This window comes from Archocentrus centrarchus, chromosome 19, assembly GCF_007364275.1.
Source record: "Archocentrus centrarchus isolate MPI-CPG fArcCen1 chromosome 19, fArcCen1, whole genome shotgun sequence".
In the NCBI taxonomy this organism is placed as follows: domain Eukaryota; kingdom Metazoa; phylum Chordata; class Actinopteri; order Cichliformes; family Cichlidae; genus Archocentrus; species Archocentrus centrarchus.
This window is the reverse complement of record NC_044364.1, coordinates 1,560,849-1,581,080: the sequence shown is the minus strand read 5'-3', so window position 1 is coordinate 1,581,080 and position 20,232 is coordinate 1,560,849. Positions and strand designations below refer to the sequence as shown.

The 20,232-nt window shown below is 40.1% G+C and overlaps 2 protein-coding genes across 6 annotated transcripts in view; one reads left to right on the top strand and one right to left on the bottom strand.

Moving 5' to 3' along the window:
* The first annotated feature begins 882 nt into the window (after positions 1-882).
* Positions 883-15,048, top strand: map2k4b (mitogen-activated protein kinase kinase 4b). Of its 4 annotated transcripts, none has more exons than XM_030754537.1 (13): positions 883-1,107; positions 3,187-3,222; positions 5,113-5,145; positions 6,283-6,343; positions 7,373-7,547; positions 8,695-8,814; positions 8,923-9,042; positions 9,138-9,189; positions 9,273-9,400; positions 10,227-10,304; positions 10,395-10,543; positions 10,671-10,716; positions 10,945-15,048. In XM_030754537.1, the coding sequence occupies exons 1-13, from the start codon at positions 996-998 to the stop codon at positions 11,056-11,058; spliced, it is 1,224 nt and encodes a 407-aa protein (XP_030610397.1). In that variant the 5' UTR covers positions 883-995; the 3' UTR covers positions 11,059-15,048. The 4 variants fall into 4 exon arrangements, with proteins under 4 accessions (XP_030610397.1, XP_030610395.1, XP_030610396.1 ...); XM_030754535.1 differs by having other exon boundaries at positions 6,241-6,343; XM_030754536.1 differs by lacking the exon at positions 5,113-5,145 and having other exon boundaries at positions 6,241-6,343.
* Positions 15,049-15,162: 114 nt separating this feature from the next.
* myocd (myocardin) overlaps positions 15,163-20,232 on the bottom strand; it is a 28,183-nt gene continuing 23,113 nt past the window's right edge. For both annotated transcript variants that reach the window (XM_030754285.1, XM_030754286.1), the window contains 4 exons: positions 19,499-19,648; positions 19,082-19,189; positions 18,503-18,560; positions 15,163-18,407 (listed from right to left, as the gene is read on the bottom strand). In XM_030754285.1, the coding sequence (XP_030610145.1) occupies positions 17,794-18,407; positions 18,503-18,560; positions 19,082-19,189; positions 19,499-19,648 (930 nt within the window). In that variant the 3' untranslated portion in view covers positions 15,163-17,793. The remainder of the gene's footprint in view (positions 18,408-18,502; positions 18,561-19,081; positions 19,190-19,498; positions 19,649-20,232) is intronic.

Below are 20,232 nucleotides of genomic sequence, written 5' to 3'. Positions count from 1 at the left end.
TGCTTGTTGGGTTAAGTTGTGATTCTAAATTGGCAGTAGGTATGAATATGAGCATGAACAGCTGCCTCTTTTAATGTTAACTCTGCCACAGACCTATCCAGGATACCCCACCCCTTATGTAACTATTCAGTATTTTGCCCTCATATTTCTCTAAAAATGTTATCATGTACAAATAGATACTAATTTAATGTTTCTTAAAAGGGGGTACATAAGGACTATTATTATTTCTCATTTTATAAATGTAGTCACGCAGAATGCCTAAAAAAATAATTAGTTCAATAAGAAAATCGAACTAAACTAAACAATATTTAATATTCTGTATTTGTGTTGCCAACCGTCACCAAAGGAGAAAGCAACACATGCAATCACAGTTAATGGGTAGTCAGCCCCCCCCCCCCCCCCCCCCCAACTGAACAGGATAAGCAGAAGAAGATGGATGGATGAAGATGGATTGAAGCTACAATGTAGAAACACAGTGGCGACAGTGGGAAGGAAAAACTCTCTTTTTGACATGAAGAAACCTTCAGCAGAACCAGGACACACTGTGGACGACAGCCAGAGATTAATAAAAACATGATTAAATGCAGAGTGGGGTCAAAGGCCTATTGGCCTAAGCAGCCAAGGCCTATTGCAGCATAACTACAAACATAAAAGAAGTCTGGAGAGTAAATTAGGTTGTCTTTTGTTCACTGTACTTTGTTAAATCGCTTAGAATATAAAATAAAAGTAAAGAATTGTCGTCGATACGATGATATGGAGACGAAGGTATAATACGTACAACACGTTGCCTGCATTTACTATTAACTAAGTCAAACGTTGAACTGTCAGGTCGTGATTTGCTGTTTCCGACAGCCCTTAAAGGCAGCAGCGGTACAGACGTGGCCGTCGTTGCGGCTGTTGCGTTCAAGTGGCGCAGTGTCCCGTCTGGAGGCAGAGAGGGCGAAGTTTCACTCTGCATTGCAGCCTGAGCGCTGCTGCTGGAATTCAACACAACAATGGCGACTCCCAGTCCTAACAGCAACTCCACTAGCTCCAGCAACAGCAGCAACATCGTAGGATCCACGTCGCATCAACTCCACCAGCAGACACAGAGCAGCAGCATGCAAGGTAGGCGAGTGCTGCCTCTAGTTCACTGTTTACTATTGAAACTGGGGATACTGGAGTTGGTAGGAAAAGGTAGCTAGTAGCTTCCTAAAAGCAGAAACGCTGTAGTCAACAGAAACCCAGTAAGTACGTCCTTTCGGTCAAAACTTTCAAAATAAAATATGCAACGCGTCCCATGTCTGGAAACATGACCAGTTTAAGGCATCTTTTTTAGATTCTGTGCTTATGTGAATGCAAAGTGCATACTTCTACCAAAACTAGCCATGACGGTAGCAGAACGCCGCCTTTTCTTTGAATAAGGTCATTCTGTGCTCCTCTAAGGTTAATCATAATTAAACTGAAACTCGGCTTAGTAGTTGGAGACTAGTGTCACACACTTCAATGCTGACATGTTAAATAAAATTTTAACATGTTCACGCCTCATGGTTAATTAGCTTAAAGTAATCAAAGGCTTTGATACCGGATCTCAGGAGTAGTCTGTTGACAAACGGCGCTTTTATTTTGACACCTGATCGGTGAGGTTTCCGCCAACTCTGTCGTCCTGCGCTTAGCTTCACGGATCTCCCCGAAACTGCACTGCTACCAGGCTAACCCTGATGCAGAAGCTCCAGCAGAGCTAGTGTACCAACTGGCCTGTAGTGGCACGGTCAAGTGTTTTCAGTCCCGAAGGTTCAATCGCACATTTCGACTTTACCCTCAAAGTGTTATGTTGTAAAGACGCGTCAAATAAGTGTTTTTGAAACTTTTCGCCTTTGTTGTTAGCACAAGGTTGCTACAAGTAGCTTCAAGGCCTACACTGAAGTGTATTTCTGCCCGCAGTCGGGCCACTGTTTCAGTACACGGTTGTTTGTGACAAAGAAACGACGCAGTTAATAAAGTTCAAGCTGGGGCTCATAATTTTACTCAGTGTCAGCATTAAATGCCGCTGACTCCAGACCGCACAAAGCGTTATGGCGGTTATGTTGCTAACGGTAGCCCTGTCGTCGGTTTCATAACGTGTTGGCATAAATCACCCAGGTTTGCAAAATATACTGAAAGACTGCTTAATATTGTTTGTTAACGTGTTCATTTCTAGCTATTTCAAGCCTCTGGGCTCACATTGACGTCTATAGTGGGACGGGAAGCCAAACGTTCTCGTGACCAAAACCTGTACTTAATGACGTCACACGGGTCGATAATGTGCTATGAGGTACAAAAACGTCTACTGACAAATAATACACGATACCAGAGCTGATGTAGGAGAGGCATTCTACTTCCTTAGAGTCTTATTGTACAGAAATTGGCTTCAGTTCAGCTGGGGATGCAGGAGGGAGCACCCGCAAGATGGTCCTCAATGAATAGGAGTGAAACAATAAAATAATTATTAACACTGCTTCTAGATTTAAAAAAAAAGACAATATATTATTTTAGTTTTTGCAAATGTAGAATCCACTGTCTTGATTCTCTTTACAAATGTAGAATTCGATGTTAGAAGCAAAGTTAAATCACAACAGAAACTTCCATGTGTATAAGAAGCAGCTGGTTGACTGCTGTCAGGAGTAAAGTGGAGATAATTATACACAAGAAGACAAATATTTACATCCAAAAATGTACATTTTGGGGCTCCATCAGACCCCATTTATTTCCAAGGACTATCTTGTGAGCTTCCCCTATGAATCCTGAAGTACAGAGTCAGAGTTCTCAACTACAGTACAAACTGGTTATACAAACCTAAGAAAAGCAGTGAGCCATCTAGTGACAACTGAGAGGTGTCTTGGCTGATTAAAGGTAATTTGTACTGTTACTCAGAAACCCTGATTACACATATTGTATGTAAAGTGCTTCATATACAGTTAGCTGTGTTTGTTCTGTGAGTTGTTCCATGTCATTTCACTGGAAAATGCCTGCAGAGCAGGTCAGGCAGGCTTGTGTCTGATAGTGGATGTGTTCATGGCAGTCGCTGGATAATGGGAGAGCTTTACTGTGTGTTTTACTATAAAAATGTAATTATCAGCTCAACAGCCATGTATCCAGTGGTCAACATATCTGACTTGTAATCTTTTGCTCTGTGGCAGTATCAAATGTTTTATCTAAACCTTGCAGAAACCAACACCTGCTGGAGATGTCAAAATGAAACAGGTATTCAACCATATTTTATAAGGTTTTAGTTTGCTTTTTGAAGATTTATTTATTATTATTATTCTTTTTTGTAGAGACTTTTTTTTTTTTTTTTTGGTTTGTTTTTTTAATTGAATTAATTTAGGCCAAATCTTGGCAAATAAATTTATTGAAATGTCTCCATGGCCTCCCTCTGTTGATCTTTTGTTACTGGTACAACGTTGTTGTTGTTGTTGTTGTTGTTGTTGTTGTTTTTTCCTTTTTCCCATTTTTTTTATACACCTGAAATTTTATCCTTTTTTTTCTGCATGTTTTCAATTAAGTTTCCATGTTAGCACAACCTGATGTAGACACAGTAGACAGACCCCTTTTGATGAGACACCGTTACGGTGTTTTCCTCTGCGGGAAAGCTGTACTAAAATGTGGCTGTTTAAGTGGCACATCAGGCCACTGTGAACCTGTGGTGCTCTGCTGTCCTTCTGCTGTGCCTACAGAAACAGAACATGTTCCACTGGCATATACTAGTTATCTCTAGCGTGCTATATGTACGTTTATAGCATGTCACTGCTGTCTGTCTATAAACCTATAAACAGCTTTTAGTATTAGTTTTATCTGGTATCCCGCCTCATTGTGATTCAGTTCACCTGTTTAAAAATTTTTTCTATGCAATTCACTTTATTACCGAGAATTAGCAGCATGAAAATGTATTTTTGTAAATGCAATATGTGGGGGAAAAGAAGAAAATCTTTGTTTTGCTAAGGCTATTTTACCAGCTAACTTTTACTAGCCAAAGTGCACCCGCTCCTTTTTTTTTTAATGTTTTTTTTTTTTTTTTTTCACAAAAATACATATTTTGAAGATATTATTTTACATATTCCATTTTAAGGTACAGTGAGACTGAGCGTGTAATACACTGCGTTGTGGGTTTGTAGTGTTATAAATAATTTAACAATAAGGGCTAACAGTAAGCTAACAGTAACAAACAATACAGTCATTTGTTATGTCATCCATGTATTCTTCTGTAGTAAAAGATGATCATACTGTCCAACTTGAAGAAGAATCATGGCAATATGCAAAAATGGAAGAATTTGCTTTCTTGCATAAAGTTTGTTAGATAAATAGAGGCTACCAAGAAGCTAGCAGCCAGCTAACTTAGCTTATATGCTAAGTTACTGTTAATACTTGAGGTCATAGGAAGTATTATAGTACTTCCTATGACCTCAGGAAGTATTGCAAAAGCCAACAGCAGTTGATATACACATAATTCAGTTAAATAAAATTTTATTTTATTTATATAGCACCAAATCACAACAAGTCACCTCAAGGCGTTTCATATTGTAAGGTAAAGACCCTACAATAATACAGAAAAAACCCACCAATCAGACAACCCCCTGTGAGCAGCACTTGGTGACAGTGGGAAGGAAAAACTCCCTTTAACAGGAAGAAACCTCCAGCAGAACCAGGCTCGGGGGGGCAGCAGTCATCTGCTGTGACCGGTTGGGGCTGATCAAGGAGGATTATTACTCTCTGCTAGTATCTGTGTAGTATCTGCCAGTGGAACAGTAGAAAGTAGTAGTATTCCACATAAAACAAGCCTGGCAGACTACTGGTTTCCAGTCTTGACTTTACTTGATTGTGTTGTTAAATGTAAAATGGTGCTTAAATGGAACTATTCTGCCAGTAATACAGTAAACCCCACATAAGTTTTCAGTTACATGGCAGTGCACCGAGTAAGACCCTCCAAAATATGGCCCATCTTTTACCATCTAAAGCACGTTCTCAGTAACCTGACCTGTTTTCCACTTTCAGCAGTGAATCTTTCCGGGATGACACTTGTCAAACACGGCCCATTTAAACTTTACAAGCAAGCTTCAAGAAAATGTAGTAAAATGTTTTTTTCCTTTACTTCAGGGTTTCAAATAAGCCTGTCTGGAATACCCCAAAGTAAGCATTAGACTTGCACACAAAGCACACGACCTCTACTCTTCGTGGGTACACCTCAGTAGTGTAAAGTAGCTTCCTTCCCTCAGTTCATTTAACTTATGTCAAGACTGGGTGCATTCCTGCCTCGTGGGTCTGAGCTTCAGTCTTGCTTTGTGATTTCTATTATCTATACATACATGTGTGCAATGAGATAAAACGGGTGAGAGGATGCCACTGTATACTACTGAATCAGCCTGTGTGGTGCTCTGGTAGTGGGGGAGTCTGTCCACTGTTCACCGCTGTTAATTGTCACAACTTCAATTATTGCCAAGAAAGATTCATTTGCACTGGGGCTTAAAGGGGTAAGGGATCTGTTTGCACTCAGGAGCTGGTTGGACAGGGCATGGCAAAGACAACTTAACACTTGAACTCAGCACTTTCAGCAGTGCCTAAAACTTACAAATGACCATACATCCATATGCTCACATGCATCTGAGCCTATTAAGCTCTAACAGTTAATTCAGTCTTAATCAGGCCTTTAATCTGAATGAAGTGCTGTCTGAGTGTTGGGTCACTTTCACACGTTAAGGGAACTGTTTTAGATTTGAAACGCACATTTTGATAAAGGTTATTGATGGAAGTGTTTTGAACAGGGATTCCCAATGTCAGCACCCTGCTTAATGCACAGCATACTAGCTTGATAACTTGCACACATGCTGCATGCCATTTGTTCAGAAGGATAAAGCTAAAAGAGCTTGTGCGGTACACCTATCTGAACACTGGGAACCCCTGTACCTGTTAGCAGTTTCCTTGTGTTCAAATTTTTTTTGCTTTCTCTAAGCTTAAGAAGCTTGAGATAACTCCAAAACCTCATGCCACAGCTGTTGTAAAATTGAATTTAATAATGCACAATAAGGTGTTTATACTTGGATCTTATAAAGTTGCTGTGGCATAATGAGACTTATCTCAAGTGTAAAAAGACAATACTGAAGTAGGAAAAGCAAAAAGCATTTCATCACAGCGTGTGTATCCTCTGTCTTCACCAGCTGGCTGAACCCACAGTGTGGTGTGCGTGTTGGTAGCACTCTGGATCTGTTTCTCTCTTTGTCCTGTCAGGTAAACGCAAAGCTCTGAAACTGAATTTTGCCAACCCTCCAGTGAAACCGGCATCCAGGCTCCCGCTCAATCCAACTGCTCCCTCTTTCCAGAATCCTCACATGTGAGTAGAGAGAGAGTTGGGACATGATGCCACGGGAACGCCGCTGCCCTTTTGCTTTACTTTAGATAACAGACTGTATGTAGAAGATGGACATAGTTTCTGGACCTAACAACAGTAAAGTGAATTCAAACAACCCTCGACTCATTTGCTGTGTGTAAGTTTCAAGTCATTCAGTAAATTGTGGTTCCTGTTGGAGTCACAAAGGAGGAGAATGCAGCATATACTTTACCTTGTCACTGACAAATTGCTGGCCAATAAGCAATTAGTCAGATTCTCCCCGTGCTCGTCACGTTTCGTTCCAAAACACCAAGATGATGCTGGAGTACTCAGCTTTAAGCTTCACCACAGAACTTCTTCAACCAGTAGCTGCGCCACTCTTTTATATATAGTCAATGGATTTTCCACCAATGAGATTTTTTTTCTTTAAGTACGGGTGTTTCGTTGTTGTGCAGTTATGGCTGCCTTCAACCGAAGCTCTGTGTGAAGTTTCTTTGTTAGCTATTTTCCAAACCAGCTCCAGGTTAATGTGACCAAAGAAATGTAGTGAAAAGATTTCCATCTGTATAAAACATTTGCATAGAGCTGATTTTTGAACACCTTTATGCTATCCACTTTAGCTTGCTAGTAGTCCTTTTGGCTTTAGTTGACACATTGCTGTGTTTCCTGATCAACACACCTGTGTATTCCAGCACATGTGCACGTTTCTGTGTGTTTGCACAAGGTGAAATCAAAGCCTTAAAAACACTGCTTCATAGCACTACCAGTACCTTTAATTATCAGGAGATAATATAATAAAAATAATACAGATACTATGTCCATATTTTACCAGCCAGTTTAGTCACACAAGACAGCTCAGATTATAAATCCAGTTCATGGAAACTTTACAATTCACATAGCCTTAATTGCTGATTAAATATCTGCATATAACTATATAACTATTTACCTCTAATGCATATGCTCATCTTTCTACACTGTCCTGCTCTGTATCTTCCTCCTCGTTCTGTGCTGTCCTCCTCCCTCATTGTTCAGAGAGCGCCTACGGACGCACAGTATTGAGTCGTCCGGGAAGCTGAAGATCTCCGCTGAGCAGCACTGTGACTTCACTGCAGAGGATCTGAGAGACCTCGGTGAGATCGGCCGCGGGGCGTACGGCTCCGTCAACAAGATGGTCCACAAGCCCACGGGCCAGATCATGGCTGTGAAGGTAGGCCGCTGATAGACTAACACTAATCTGGAGGAGTTTAATTGTTGTGCGGTTATCTGTATGGTGCTTTAGATGTCAGTTAATTACATCATTTTTGGTATGTTTATACTTTCACCAGATAACAGGACATTGACCTTTTCTCTTTTCACTTGTCTCCATAATTTTATTTGACTGCTCTTATGGACACTGCTGCCATATGCTCACAAACTGTTTTGTGAGCATATGGCTGTGAGCGTGCACACGCTGCTGTGTGTGCTTTGCACATGCATGTAATGGACCGGCTTATAATTGGACAAATGGGAGGCTGACTGGCCAGTGATCGGTCTGGGTCGAGAAAGCTGGAAATCAACCAGTTCCGGTGCATGGCCGATCTCTCGCTGCAACTCTGTTTTCCAATAAACTGATGTGGAGATGCTGTATTGAGGTCATATACTGTAGTGTACTGCATGAAAATGCCACCAGAGGCCAGTCTCTACTGGTCAACAGACAGCGGCGTTCAGTGAGCTGCAAAAGATGGCAGATGCTTGTAGCATTATGTAAAAATGCTGGGGTGTGCCTACCTGCTAATTTCATTGCTGATTAAACTCAAATGAGCTAATCCACTACTGTAACTACTGCTATACTCTGAGTGATGTTTAGTGATTAGCTGTGCAAGCTAGGGAAGGCCACACACCTGGATGGACTACAGCTGTGCACTGCTCGGGGTCAGGTGCTTATATGTCGTTGTGCTGATTTTGGGATGAATTCATGGTTGAATTTTGAATAATGAGAGCCGTGTTGGAATTGGTTTTGCTGATGCATTTTTGGATGGAAGGGCTTCGTTTGCACTAAAATAAAGGTCAAAATGGAGCTCTGATGTTACCCTCAGTGCTCAGCAGGCCAAATGTCCCACTGATAAGCAGATGTGACTGGCCTGAGTGAAACCAAAATTAACATGCATTGTTTTTATCGAACCCAACACACACACACACGCGCACACACACACACACAGAGTGATAGTCTGTAAACTTGCCAGACTCATGTCCTTACACTCTCAGAAATGCTGTTTTCTGCTCCAAGGTAAATAATTGCTCTTGTTAATGCTGCTAAAATTTGAAGTGATAACGTGTGAGGCTGAAACATGTCTGTTCTGTGACGTGTTCCTCAGAGGATTCGCTCCACTGTGGATGAGAAGGAGCAGAAGCAGCTGCTGATGGATCTTGACGTGGTGATGAGGAGCAGTGACTGTCCCTACATTGTTCAGTTCTACGGCGCCCTCTTCAGAGAGGTCTGATAAACTCGCTGTCCTGTTTTTGGTGTTTTTTGGCTTTTTTTAAAATGTTGTGGAATCTAAATATACCCAGATCATTCACTAACCTTTTGCTCTTTGTTTCAGGGGGACTGTTGGATATGTATGGAACTTATGTCTACCTCATTAGACAAATTCTACAAATATGTATATTGTGCATTAGATGATGTCATTCCAGAGGAAATATTAGGGAAAATAACATTAGCAGTAAGCAACTATTTCATATTCTCATGATTGTTTTGCCTGTAACAGCATGCACGGCATCAGAAAATGACCCAACGGTTTTATTTTCTCTTCAACAGACCGTTAAAGCACTGAACCACTTAAAAGAAAACTTGAAAATAATTCACAGAGGTAAGTTTTTATTTTGTTAGTGTTAGTTATTAATTCTTGCAGCAGTTGCATTGTTGTTCAGCTGTCCTTTACTTTCTCTGCAGACATCAAACCTTCCAACATTCTTATGGACCGAAAGGGGAATATCAAACTGTGTGATTTTGGCATCAGCGGTCAGCTGGTGGACTCCATAGCCAAGACCAGAGATGCCGGCTGCAGGCCTTACATGGCAGTAAGTAATCAACAGCAGTGACTGAGAAATATGCAGTCAGTAAAGGTGTTCAAAGGGCTGATGCTATCGTATTTATTCCTTTAAGAACCTTCATTTTAGTTGGTCACACCGTGTAGAGTGCACCTCAGTCAGCCATAATCACCTGTTTGATATTGTGTAGGTTACCCTTCTGACCCACGGGGGCATGAACTCTAGACCTCGGGTGTCCTGTGGTGTCTAGCAGCAGCAGTTTGGCAGCTGATCCTTTGGGGTGTAGGGAATGGAGTTTCATAAATCAGGCTTGTTGAAGGGCGGTTGGAGACGGATTGAGTACATTAATCCAGAGATGGGCAATTCATTTTCCCAAAGGTAGAACCTGGGACTGGGAGGACTGCTTAAAATTATTACTGAACAGAACTGAGTTCAGCTTATTGACGTGGCCCTCCACAACAGTCCCAGTTTCTCATGTGGCCCTTTGGGAAAGGGAATTGCTCACTCCTGCCTTAAGCTGTTTGTCATCTTCCTCAAGTCACTCCTGCCTTAAACTTTTTTCTGCACAGCGCAGTTCCTTGTCCTGCTGGAGGAGGGCGCTGCAGTGGGGAGGGAGTGTATGCACGGTTTTTAACAGTGCTTAGCTGGATGGTAGAAATCAGTGACTCCATAGAAATGCCACGACCCAGCATTTCTCAGCAGAACTTTGCATGTTAACATGTTCACTTCTCATGTCAGTGTGAAATAGATGCGTATTATGCTTTTGTTTGCTATTGTGAAAAACTGTCCTGTGGGGATCATTGAATTATTGGTGTATCACAGCATATTTCCATTTGTGTGTGTTTTTTTTTTTTAGCCTGAAAGGATAGACCCCAGTGCTTCCAGACAAGGCTACGATGTCCGGTCTGATGTGTGGAGTTTGGGAATCACCCTGGTAAGACCGAACCTTTCATTAAGCTAAGCTGTTGTGATGTGGAAAAATCCACTGTTAGAGCATCATGAGTCCCTTTCTGTTTGTTATCAGTATGAGCTGGCCACAGGAAGATTTCCCTACCCAAAGTGGAATAGTGTTTTCGATCAGCTGACACAGGTGGTGAAAGGCGAGCCGCCCCAGCTCAGCAACTCAGAGGAGAGGCAGTTCTCCCCCAAGTTCATCAACTTTGTTAACCTATGGTAAGCATGATCACATGAAACTGGACTGCAGTTAAGAACGCTGCTGCACCGTTTCTGTGTTTGCTACAGTGCCTGTGATTCGAATACTACACACTGGAATAATTTGTTGTTGTATTTTTCTGTCCAGCCTTACAAAGGATGAATCAAAAAGGCCAAAGTATAAGGAGCTTCTGGTGAGTTGCAATACTAATTATCTTAAAATTGATATTTTCCTTTGTTGTTGTTGTTTCTGTAAATTTCAAAATACATTTTTAAATAATATTTTTTAATTTGTAATCATTTTTAGTGATAAATCAAATTTTACCCTAACCCTTAGCCCTGGAATATTTGAGCATTTAGGCTAAAGCCACCTTTAAATTAGCCAGCTCGCACAGGCTGATCTGTGTATATCTCACCCATAGAAACACCCCTTCATCCTGATGTATGAGGAGCGTTTTGTGGATGTCGCCAGTTACGTGTGTCGCATCCTGGATCAGATCCCCGCCTCTCCCATCTCTCCTATGTATGTTGACTGACAGAGTTAGTCGAGGCAGGGTGGGGTGAGGGATCGTCACCCGACGTGTAGTGGGTTGGACACTAAGATTTGTGATGCGAAGCTTGACATCTTAGCCCTCAGAGTTATTTAGGATCATTGTTTTATTCACATGTTCCAAAGAACAAAGGAACTAAGTCCAAATTGCTCCATGCAACGAGACGAATATCCCTCAGCAAACCTTTCCCGTCACCTCATTCTGAAACGTTGTCATTCATCTTCAGCCAGAAAAACTTGAAGAGAGAATATTGTCTTAGTAAAATGCAATGCATCTGTGTATGTGAGGAAAAAGGAATAGAGTATACATATATGGAATATATATACTTGAACTCGTACACGAATACAGAATTTACCAAATAAAATGTTGAACAGTGACGCTCATGATGTATGAACAAAAAATAGCCACCTAATGGATTGTACCTCGTGGACTGTGTGTATGCATATGCGTTTCATCTCTGAACTGTTGGCATGTACAGATGTATGCAGACAGACCTACTCTAAACTCATGCAGTTTGTTCTGAGCACCTTCACTCATAGTAAATGGTTGAGTATGCAAGAGTGTTTCTTTCTGGAAAGCTCATGGATTCGGTAGTGTGGCTTTATCTTTCCCCCCCCCCGATATGCAATCTGTGAGAAGTTGTCTTGATAGAAGATTAGGACTGCTGACATTTCTCACGTACTGGCCTCAGTTTGTCTCTTTTTGGTTATCATTGTGTTGAGTCACAAAGCTAAGCATCTTATTTTCTCATTGAGAATTTCCCCTTTTAGTCTTGTTAAACTGCAGTAGAACAACAGAAGGCTAAAATGATAAAACATTATTTGTTTTGTACGATACAAAAATATAGAAGAATAATTAAACTCCTAAAACTTTGGTCCAAAATATACAAATTGAACAAATGTGTCAGCTATAGCTACACTACGATACTGCAAAAATGCCTTTTTATCATGCTGCAGTTAATATATTTTGATTCAAATTGCCATCGTAGTAAATGTTAGCTAAAATGGGAAGCCTGCTAGCTAAAAAAAGTTAAAAGATTAGCAGTATAAGGTATACTAGTTAAATAGAAAAAATGATGTAGTTCTAGTCAAATGTCTAAAAAAATATTAAAATTTCTATTTAATAAATAAATTCACATCTAACAGTATATTTAATTTTTTTGGTGTTCACTGAAAACCTGCTAGCTAAATATGTGGTAAAAGATTTTTGATATTAGCAAAACAAGGTAAAGTATTGTGTAAAAACATACACTAACATCAAAGACTTGCAGAATATAATATGCTAACAAAGCAGAAAAATATATAAAATTGCTTCTTTTTGTACAACTCACTTGAATGTAAATGTGTATAAAAATGAGAATACCTGGTATTCTAAACCTTTTGTACATTATGTAGTTTAAACATAGCCTCTAGCTAACGGGTAAGGTAAAAATATTTTTTAAATAATTTTGAAGTTAAAGTACTGATTGAGATGCACAGTTACCACTAGATAAAAACGAGAAGCCTGTTACAAAAATTTATTTAAAAATTATTTTATTTTTTTTCAACGTATCTTTGTTTCTGGTAAGGTCAAATGTAAGATGAAGCATTTGTTAGCATCGCAGCTTAGCTAAGTAGGAAGCAGAGCGACAATATGACCAATGAATTTTATTTATACATCACAAAAATAAGATGTGTTTTGTGATGTATAAATCTAAATGTGTATGTATAATAAAACTTGACTTATAAAAACATTTGGTTCATATTGTATAAAACAAGTTGTATTTGTTTGGCTAATGGTAGATCTTTTTTGAGGTGAGCTAAAAATCTTTTGTTTTTTTTTGTTTTTTTTATACTTCACATAAAATAATTTTTCATTCAGATGTTAGAACACTGAAAAGTTCCCTCAAAACATTGACGTTATTGAAAGAGGGTTTTTGAGATTTTTAGCTCAGCTGTTTCGAAGAAAAAGTCGAACTATAGCCTTGGCGTCATTGGCGTCTGTCCCATTAAAAACTTTCGCATTGGTCATAACTCGAGCGAGCTCACTTAGAATGTTCAAATTCACACCATACATGTATCTACTGAAAATCTCAGAGTTCAAATTGCGGCGACCTTGACCTTAAGCTAAAGGTCAGAGGTTGAGATTTCTGAAAACCTGAACGCAATAACTCAAGGATGATGTGACCTGATGTTCAAATTCAGAACTATAGATACATACTGTTCAAGCTAGACCCATCAGACTTCACACACTTGTTCACTGACTTTACCCGTTACAAATCCAAAACAGTCGAGCGTTAGCATTCGCTCAGTGGTGCTCTTGGTTAGGCATTGTCAGAGAATAACTTATAAAAAAATGGATGCTTAACTTTGTGACGTTGGCCAAATGATAACACGAGGCATCAAGTGGAGCTAATCCAATGCTAAATTAGCTTATTCCACTGCAGGAACCTGGGGGCAGGTGGGAGATGACCCATGCGTTTACAGTCTTCTGGTTGGCCCTTTGATTTTTTTTTTTTTTTTTTTGCATTTTATTATTATTACTTTTTTTGTTTTTGCAGAATCTGACTTAAGAAAAATATATGTAATAATAATAATAATTTTTTAACAGTTTCACCTGCAGTTTAAATGTAACCAGTCTGCATTAAGGCAAACTTGTCAGTTTTTCAGAGCCAACCAGAAGTCTCCCAGAGTAGGCATCTTTGTTTCAGTTCCTACAGCATTAGTTTGTGCAGCTGCAACATGCAAAGAGGCCACTCTGTAGTTCCTGTAGTGGAAGATGTCCTATAGCCTGGTGTAAAGTTAGTTTAGGACGTTATGTCTGCTTATGTAAATGTGTCTGTATATAGCACATCTAATCTGCTGATTCTGGCAGGTTCTGCTCAACAGTTAAGGCTCCTTCCTAAACACAGATGGTCAAAGCAAGCACCAAGATGGGTCCAGGGTGCAACAATGTCTCAGTTTGGGAATGAGCTTTAATCCCACCTGGTAGCCTGTCAGCACTGTACAGTTAAACTTCTCATCCACACTGATCACAGATCCACCGTGCTAGTAGCAGTAACTACATGTTTAAAAGTCTAGGCATGGGAGTTTTATCAAAAAACAAACAAATAAAAACTGTAAATGCTGCTAAATCACAAATTATCGACTTCCATACAAAGTACAGAACCGTGAGGAGAGGAGGCAGCTCACTCCTCACAGTTACTGCTTTTTGACCCTTCACCATGGACTCAGCATGTTTCTCCATGACTCAGCATATCTTTCTGGCTTGCACTGATGATAGAATGTTTCCACGCCAAACCACGTAATAAACTCGGATGCATCTCCATAATTGAGAATACGCGTCTCACTCGTCTTCTTTCATCAGTCCTAATATGCTGGAGTTTAACACACTAGTGTAGCAGGAGAAGGTCAACGAGAGGCCACAATTTTGAGACTATTGAGATGCACCCGTCATCATTCCTTCTCAGAAAGCCATGTCTACCAGGCGGGGCCAGTTACCTGCAGAATGGAAGGACAAATATCACACTACTTGTTAGCTACTTAACCAAACTGGATGGATGGTGGTCCTCTAAGTCTGGGACACTGTAGAGATTCACAGGTGTTCTGTATATTGGAAACTAGCCACCATTGTTGGGGTGGGTTGTTTAAAAAGTGAAATACTTTTGGCCTATTTGGGAGGGCAACACATTACAACCAATTAGGTGGCGATACGTCGTAGACTGGCCACGATTCTCTCACTGAGAGGTCAGTCAGCGCTCTCCTCTCATTTCTATTTGTGACGCAAAATGGTGCAAACCCCTGAGAAAGCCCACAGATGGCGCTGTTTAGCTGCAAGCTGTCTCTAGATCTGTTTATTCTGTCATGTGTTTCCAGGAAGCTAACTTGATGCTGGTGACTCTCCAGGGTACATGTTGTATAAATTGCAATTTACTAGAATGTTCATATTAGATTATAAGATAATATTAAGGGCAATGAATATTCTATTGTATCTTTATCGATGGTTACAAATAAAGTTTCCATGGAAAAGACTGAAAACATGTGTTGTGTGTTTCTTGTAATTGGGACATGAACAAAGAGTAACTGCCAAAATAATTTTGATGTGATAAGTTTATTGCTGCCCTTTTTGTAGTATACAGGGATGCAGGCAAAATACTGTTTTTTGTTTTTATTTATTTTTTTTACACGATTTAAGCAAGTCAATGGCCGAGCAACATGGAATCTTGTCAGATTACTTTTTCTTGATTAGGGAGAAATATTTAAGAATGAACCCAAAATAATTAAGAAGAATACGGTAATTATTCTGACAACAGAAGACAGGAAGTAAAGTATTAGCCCTGACATGTACTCAAAAAGGGTAATGGCTAACATGTAACCAGAGAAGCCATTCAACAAGTGCAACACTTCATAAGAAATAGGAAGAAGAAAAAGAAAAAATCAAAATTTGGTCAAAACAACATGGGACCCATTTTTACAGACAACATAACTAAATGTAAGTGATTTATCAGCTAATGCACTGAAGGCATAATTTGATATTACTGGAAATAAGGTATCTACTTTTCTAAGATCAAACCTACATATGTGTTCACAGAATAGCCAGTCAGATTGTGACCTCTGCAGAAACACTGGAGTAAGGTAGACGGTGTTTAACCTACCAGCACCTCTGCTTCAACAGTCTCACAGCATGTTGTGGTCTCTGTTATTTTGGTGTATTGAATTATCATGAGAAATATTTGTTTCTGTAAAATAATTAAAATGTCAATTTTAAAACAGTTAAAATATTTTGACTGGGATTTCATTGACTCAAGCATGGAACATGAAAAAAATATGGTCAAAAATTACAAAATATATTTTTTTCTTTTTATATTTTCTTGATTAAAATTGTATTAAGTCTGATACTTGCATTAAATACAAAGAGTTTATGTGGATTAAACTAATTATTAAGTTTAACAAATGAGCCCACTGAGATAATGTAAACTTGGAAAAAGATGCTGAATGAAGCTTTCTGAGGATAAAGAGGTTTAACTGGGAGCAAAGTAGAAGTGCTGGCAGGATGACTGACACCTGCTCTGTCTTCATGCAGTACAGGCTAACAGGCTGCTAGCTTTACCACTACAGTGAGCAGATATGAGAAATGTATGCAAGTCTTGGCAAGAAAGTAACTATAGCCATTTCCTTAACTTTTAATTGTTCTTAAATGCATAAAAATACAGAAAATTACTAATCAAAGCTGAAACCTTAAAGGTTTCTGAGTCTGACGTCCTCACCTTTGGCTAACTGCTGTGTACTGCAGGTGAATCTACGCTGGCTTTGGTGAAAGTGTATTCTTCATTAATATCCAGTATTCACAGTAAAAATTGGAATATATTACATTATCCTATTCACAAGTGCTAAGAATTGTCTTTTTTTTTTAAAGAAAGGCAAGTTAGGAAAACATGGCTTTTCAAAGTGTTTCCTTCACTTTGTATCACAAGAGAACTGATAATGAAGAAATGTCTGGTCGATAAAGTCTGATAAATCATAAAGAGCCCCGTTCTGTCTGAAAGGAATGTCAGTATAAATACAGGATCAAACATAAATACAAAAGCACAAATAAATAAGGTGATTGGCCCGGGAACAGAAATGCTGACATTTTTAATGACAAAAAAAAAGAGGGTTTTTGTTTTTAAATAGAATGTATCAGATTTTTACAACTAAAGAATAACTTACTTTGGTTGGAACCTTCTAAACTGTATTAGTTCAGCTCCCAGGGAACAGTCATTTGATATAAAATGGTAAAAGGGGAAACTGATATTCAAATTAGAGAATAAAAATCTGTTGCAAATAAGGCACGACTTGGCTGCTGATATAAACTGATAAGATATTTTTTTTAAAGGCGTTAACTTCTTTCTATGGTGTCATTCTGTGGATAAAAGTGTATAAAAAATTCCTTCAAATGTATGACCTAACCTACACACATATTCTAAGCTCAAGCAAACTGTGACAAGTGTTTATTAAGCTAAAGGTGCTCAGTGAGTTTAAAAAAAAAAATCATATTTACATCAAATGTTGAACTGATTACTTAAAGCACTTGATTTGTTGTTTGTATGTTCTCCCACACGACTGACAAAATATGCAGACAGCAGCTTGTCTCTGTCAGTTGTGATATTTACAATATGGCCATTAATAAGCGATCCAATTCACCTGGTGAGTCCTCTCAGGGTTGTTGTTTTTTTCCAGTACAAATATATAACTCAAAGTATACAATGATTGTCAAAGTGTGTCTTCAAGTCTAGGTGGTGTAACACTGATACTGCATTAAATGTTGGCATAAAGTACTGTAATCACGTTTATAAGTTACATAAACACTCCTTCATGTGTCCACTGTTATAAGCAGTTGGGAGTTGTGCGCATCGTTATCCAAAAAGAACGAAGATCATGCCAGGAAGCACCAGGTCTTTAGTTTTGGAGTATGACAACAACATGAGAACCACATTTTAGCGAAGTGGGAAGGTCAGTACGTAACTCAACAGGTCAATTTCTGGCTTCGCCTTCAGTCTTTGGGTACTGGTTTACTCGATGTAACATTCACCTGTATTATAGCAAAGAGCAACATGTGACACAAGCTGTTAAGGAAAGAATTCAATAGGTCTTTGGTACTGTCATAGCTAATATCAGAGGTCCGTGCAGCTAGTTGCAAGCTGGTGTCTTGAGTTTGATGGCTGGTGTGCTGCTAACCAGCACTTTGGGGGCAGTGCTGTTTTTACCACTGCTCCAGGTGGAGGTCCGTGGCAGAGTTCAAGTTAATGTCTGTTACATCCAGGAACTCTGCATTGAAAATGCTGGGCGCACTGGGCGGAGCAATGCTGAAGGCAGTGGCAGAACTGGGTGGGGTCAGGTCCAGCCACTCCATTGTCTCCCACGGTGTCTCGCTAAAGGTCATGCTGACCATTCCCTGCACCTCGGGGTTGGCGAGCGCCTTGCTGCCGATAGTCGAGAGAGGCGTGTCCATCAGATCTCTGTTGGTCAGAAGTTTGTCCTGCTGAGGATGATGGGGGTGATGGTGGCTCTGGGGGCTGCTGTACCGGTCACCCTCGCGCTTCCCTTCATCTTCCTGGCCCCCATCCTCTGCAGCCATATTAAGAAGCGCCACCTCCCCTCTGCGGCTGATGGGACTGCCGAGCAGAGTGTCTGGGTGGCTCTCGGTGATGTGATTGGCCGTGTGGTCGTAAGGGAGCTGGTTGGGGGAGAGGTGTTCGTAGTGTCGGTGAAACCATGGGATGAGGAGGCCGGGACACCCTGGGGGGACAGTAATGTGAGGCATAACTTTGGTTACAGAGGACCTCTCCCTCTCTTCTCTGGCGTTAGCTGGCATCTCTTAAAGAGAAAGAGGAGAGGAGGGAGGGTCACAGCGGGTCCAGCAGGTCAGGTAAGACTGCGATCGACAGATTATTTGTAGAATGAAACCTTACCTCCACTCTCTATAAGCACATCCAAAAGCTCATCCATCTGCTGACTTCGGGTCAGTTGCTGTAACAGTGATAAAGAGTGTTTTTTTTTAAATCAGCTGATAACATTTTAACACTTAAAAAATTAACCAAAAATTTCTATAGAAAATATTTAAGCTTTTCAAGCAATCTAATTAAGAATGGGGTCATGGTAACGTTTTTTCTTATAGATGTACTTGGTTATAAGTTTTTTAATTCGGCTTTTCTGGTCTACTACATTTTTATAGAAAAACTAGAGGGCAGTTTGGTATACTGTACACCAAAGTGATTAAGAAAATTATTATAATGTCAGATTACAATGAATCTTTAGTTGCAGTCACAATATCAGATTTTAACTACACAGAACAGTTTAAAGGAACCACACTGTAATGGTATTATCACAGTATCCATAGAACAAAGCGATGGATGAAAACGAGCAGAACAACACGTACAAAAAGAAACAGAAGGAAGAAAAAAGAGGACGGAGGAAAAGTGGAATTAGAGCAACGCCACAAAGTGTTGGCCAGCCATCTCTGCTGAATCTCAGCATGGGTTTGAGGTTACCTGTTTGACTGCATCCTCATAGCATGGGGGCTGTCTTAAGTCAGATGCATCTGAATCTGAGCTACTGAAGGCAGGGGAAGAGACCTGGCACTTTGGCAATACTGACATCTATATGAGAAATAGGTGAAAAGTTACATTAGTATATTATAGGGGAGTTTACCCAAATCAGGCCCTCATCACATTGAAAACTTTACTCTAAAAACTGATCTGGCGTTGTGACCTTGTTACTGACGTGAAGGAATGTATGATGAAAACTGACACGGAGTTATAACACAATGAAGTTCACAACAAAAGACAACAATACACAGAGACAGGTCACACATGAACAGAAGGAAGGAAAACAGTAACGTGAATGTGAGATGATTCAGGTGACGTACGCGATGCTGCCAAACGCTCGTCATTTTATACAGTATTCACCTTTGGTTGCATATTCTGGCTCTCGGCCTTGGCGTGGCTGCTGCTGCTGTTCAGGCCACAGTCAGCTGAGCTGGGATAGACTCCCTGAAGACCTCTTTGGTCAGAAGGATAAGAACAGTTTAGTGGCGGGCCACCGCTCTTTTGCTGCATCTGGAAAAGGATAAGTGGATGAGGATGGATGGATGGATGGATGTTTTAAACATGTTTCCACAGACGTAGAAGGGGAGAAAGTGTTGAAGCGAATGCTAGTTAGACACGTTTATCTGCTAGCTGGTGGCTAACCTACATGTAACTATTTCAACAAATGCATTGATCAAAAAATAAAAGGAAAAACTGAAAACACATCAGATCTCAATGGGAAAAAAATCACGCAGAATCTGTACACTGATATGGACTGGGTAATGTGTGAGGACTGAAAGGATGTCTCATCGTTTGATGGAAATGAAAATGATCGACCTACAGAGGTCAAAGACACCCTGAAAAAATGATGCAGCAGGTTATAACATTTTTACTGCAGCAACTCAAAATGGTTCTCAGTAGGTTGTGTGGCCCCCACGTGCCAACAATGTCAAGGCATGCTCATAATGAGATAACAGACGGTGTCCTGGGGGATCTCCTACTAGATCTGGAGCAGGGTGTCACTGAGCTCCTGGACAGTCAGAGGTGCAGCCTGGTGATGTCGGATGGACCAAAACACAATGTCCCAGAGGTGTTCTATTGGATTTAGTTCAGTT

Bases quoted from the DNA above. Each gene is read 5' to 3' on its own strand.
- map2k4b (XM_030754535.1), top strand. From the start codon at position 996: ATGGCGACTCCCAGTCCTAACAGCAACTCCACTAGCTCCAGCAACAGC. The intron at 1,108-3,186 runs GTAGGCGAGTGC...TAAACCTTGCAG, and splicing joins ACAGAGCAGCAGCATGCAAG to AAACCAACACCTGCTGGAGA. The intron at 3,223-5,112 runs GTATTCAACCAT...CCTTTACTTCAG, and splicing joins GAGATGTCAAAATGAAACAG to GGTTTCAAATAAGCCTGTCT.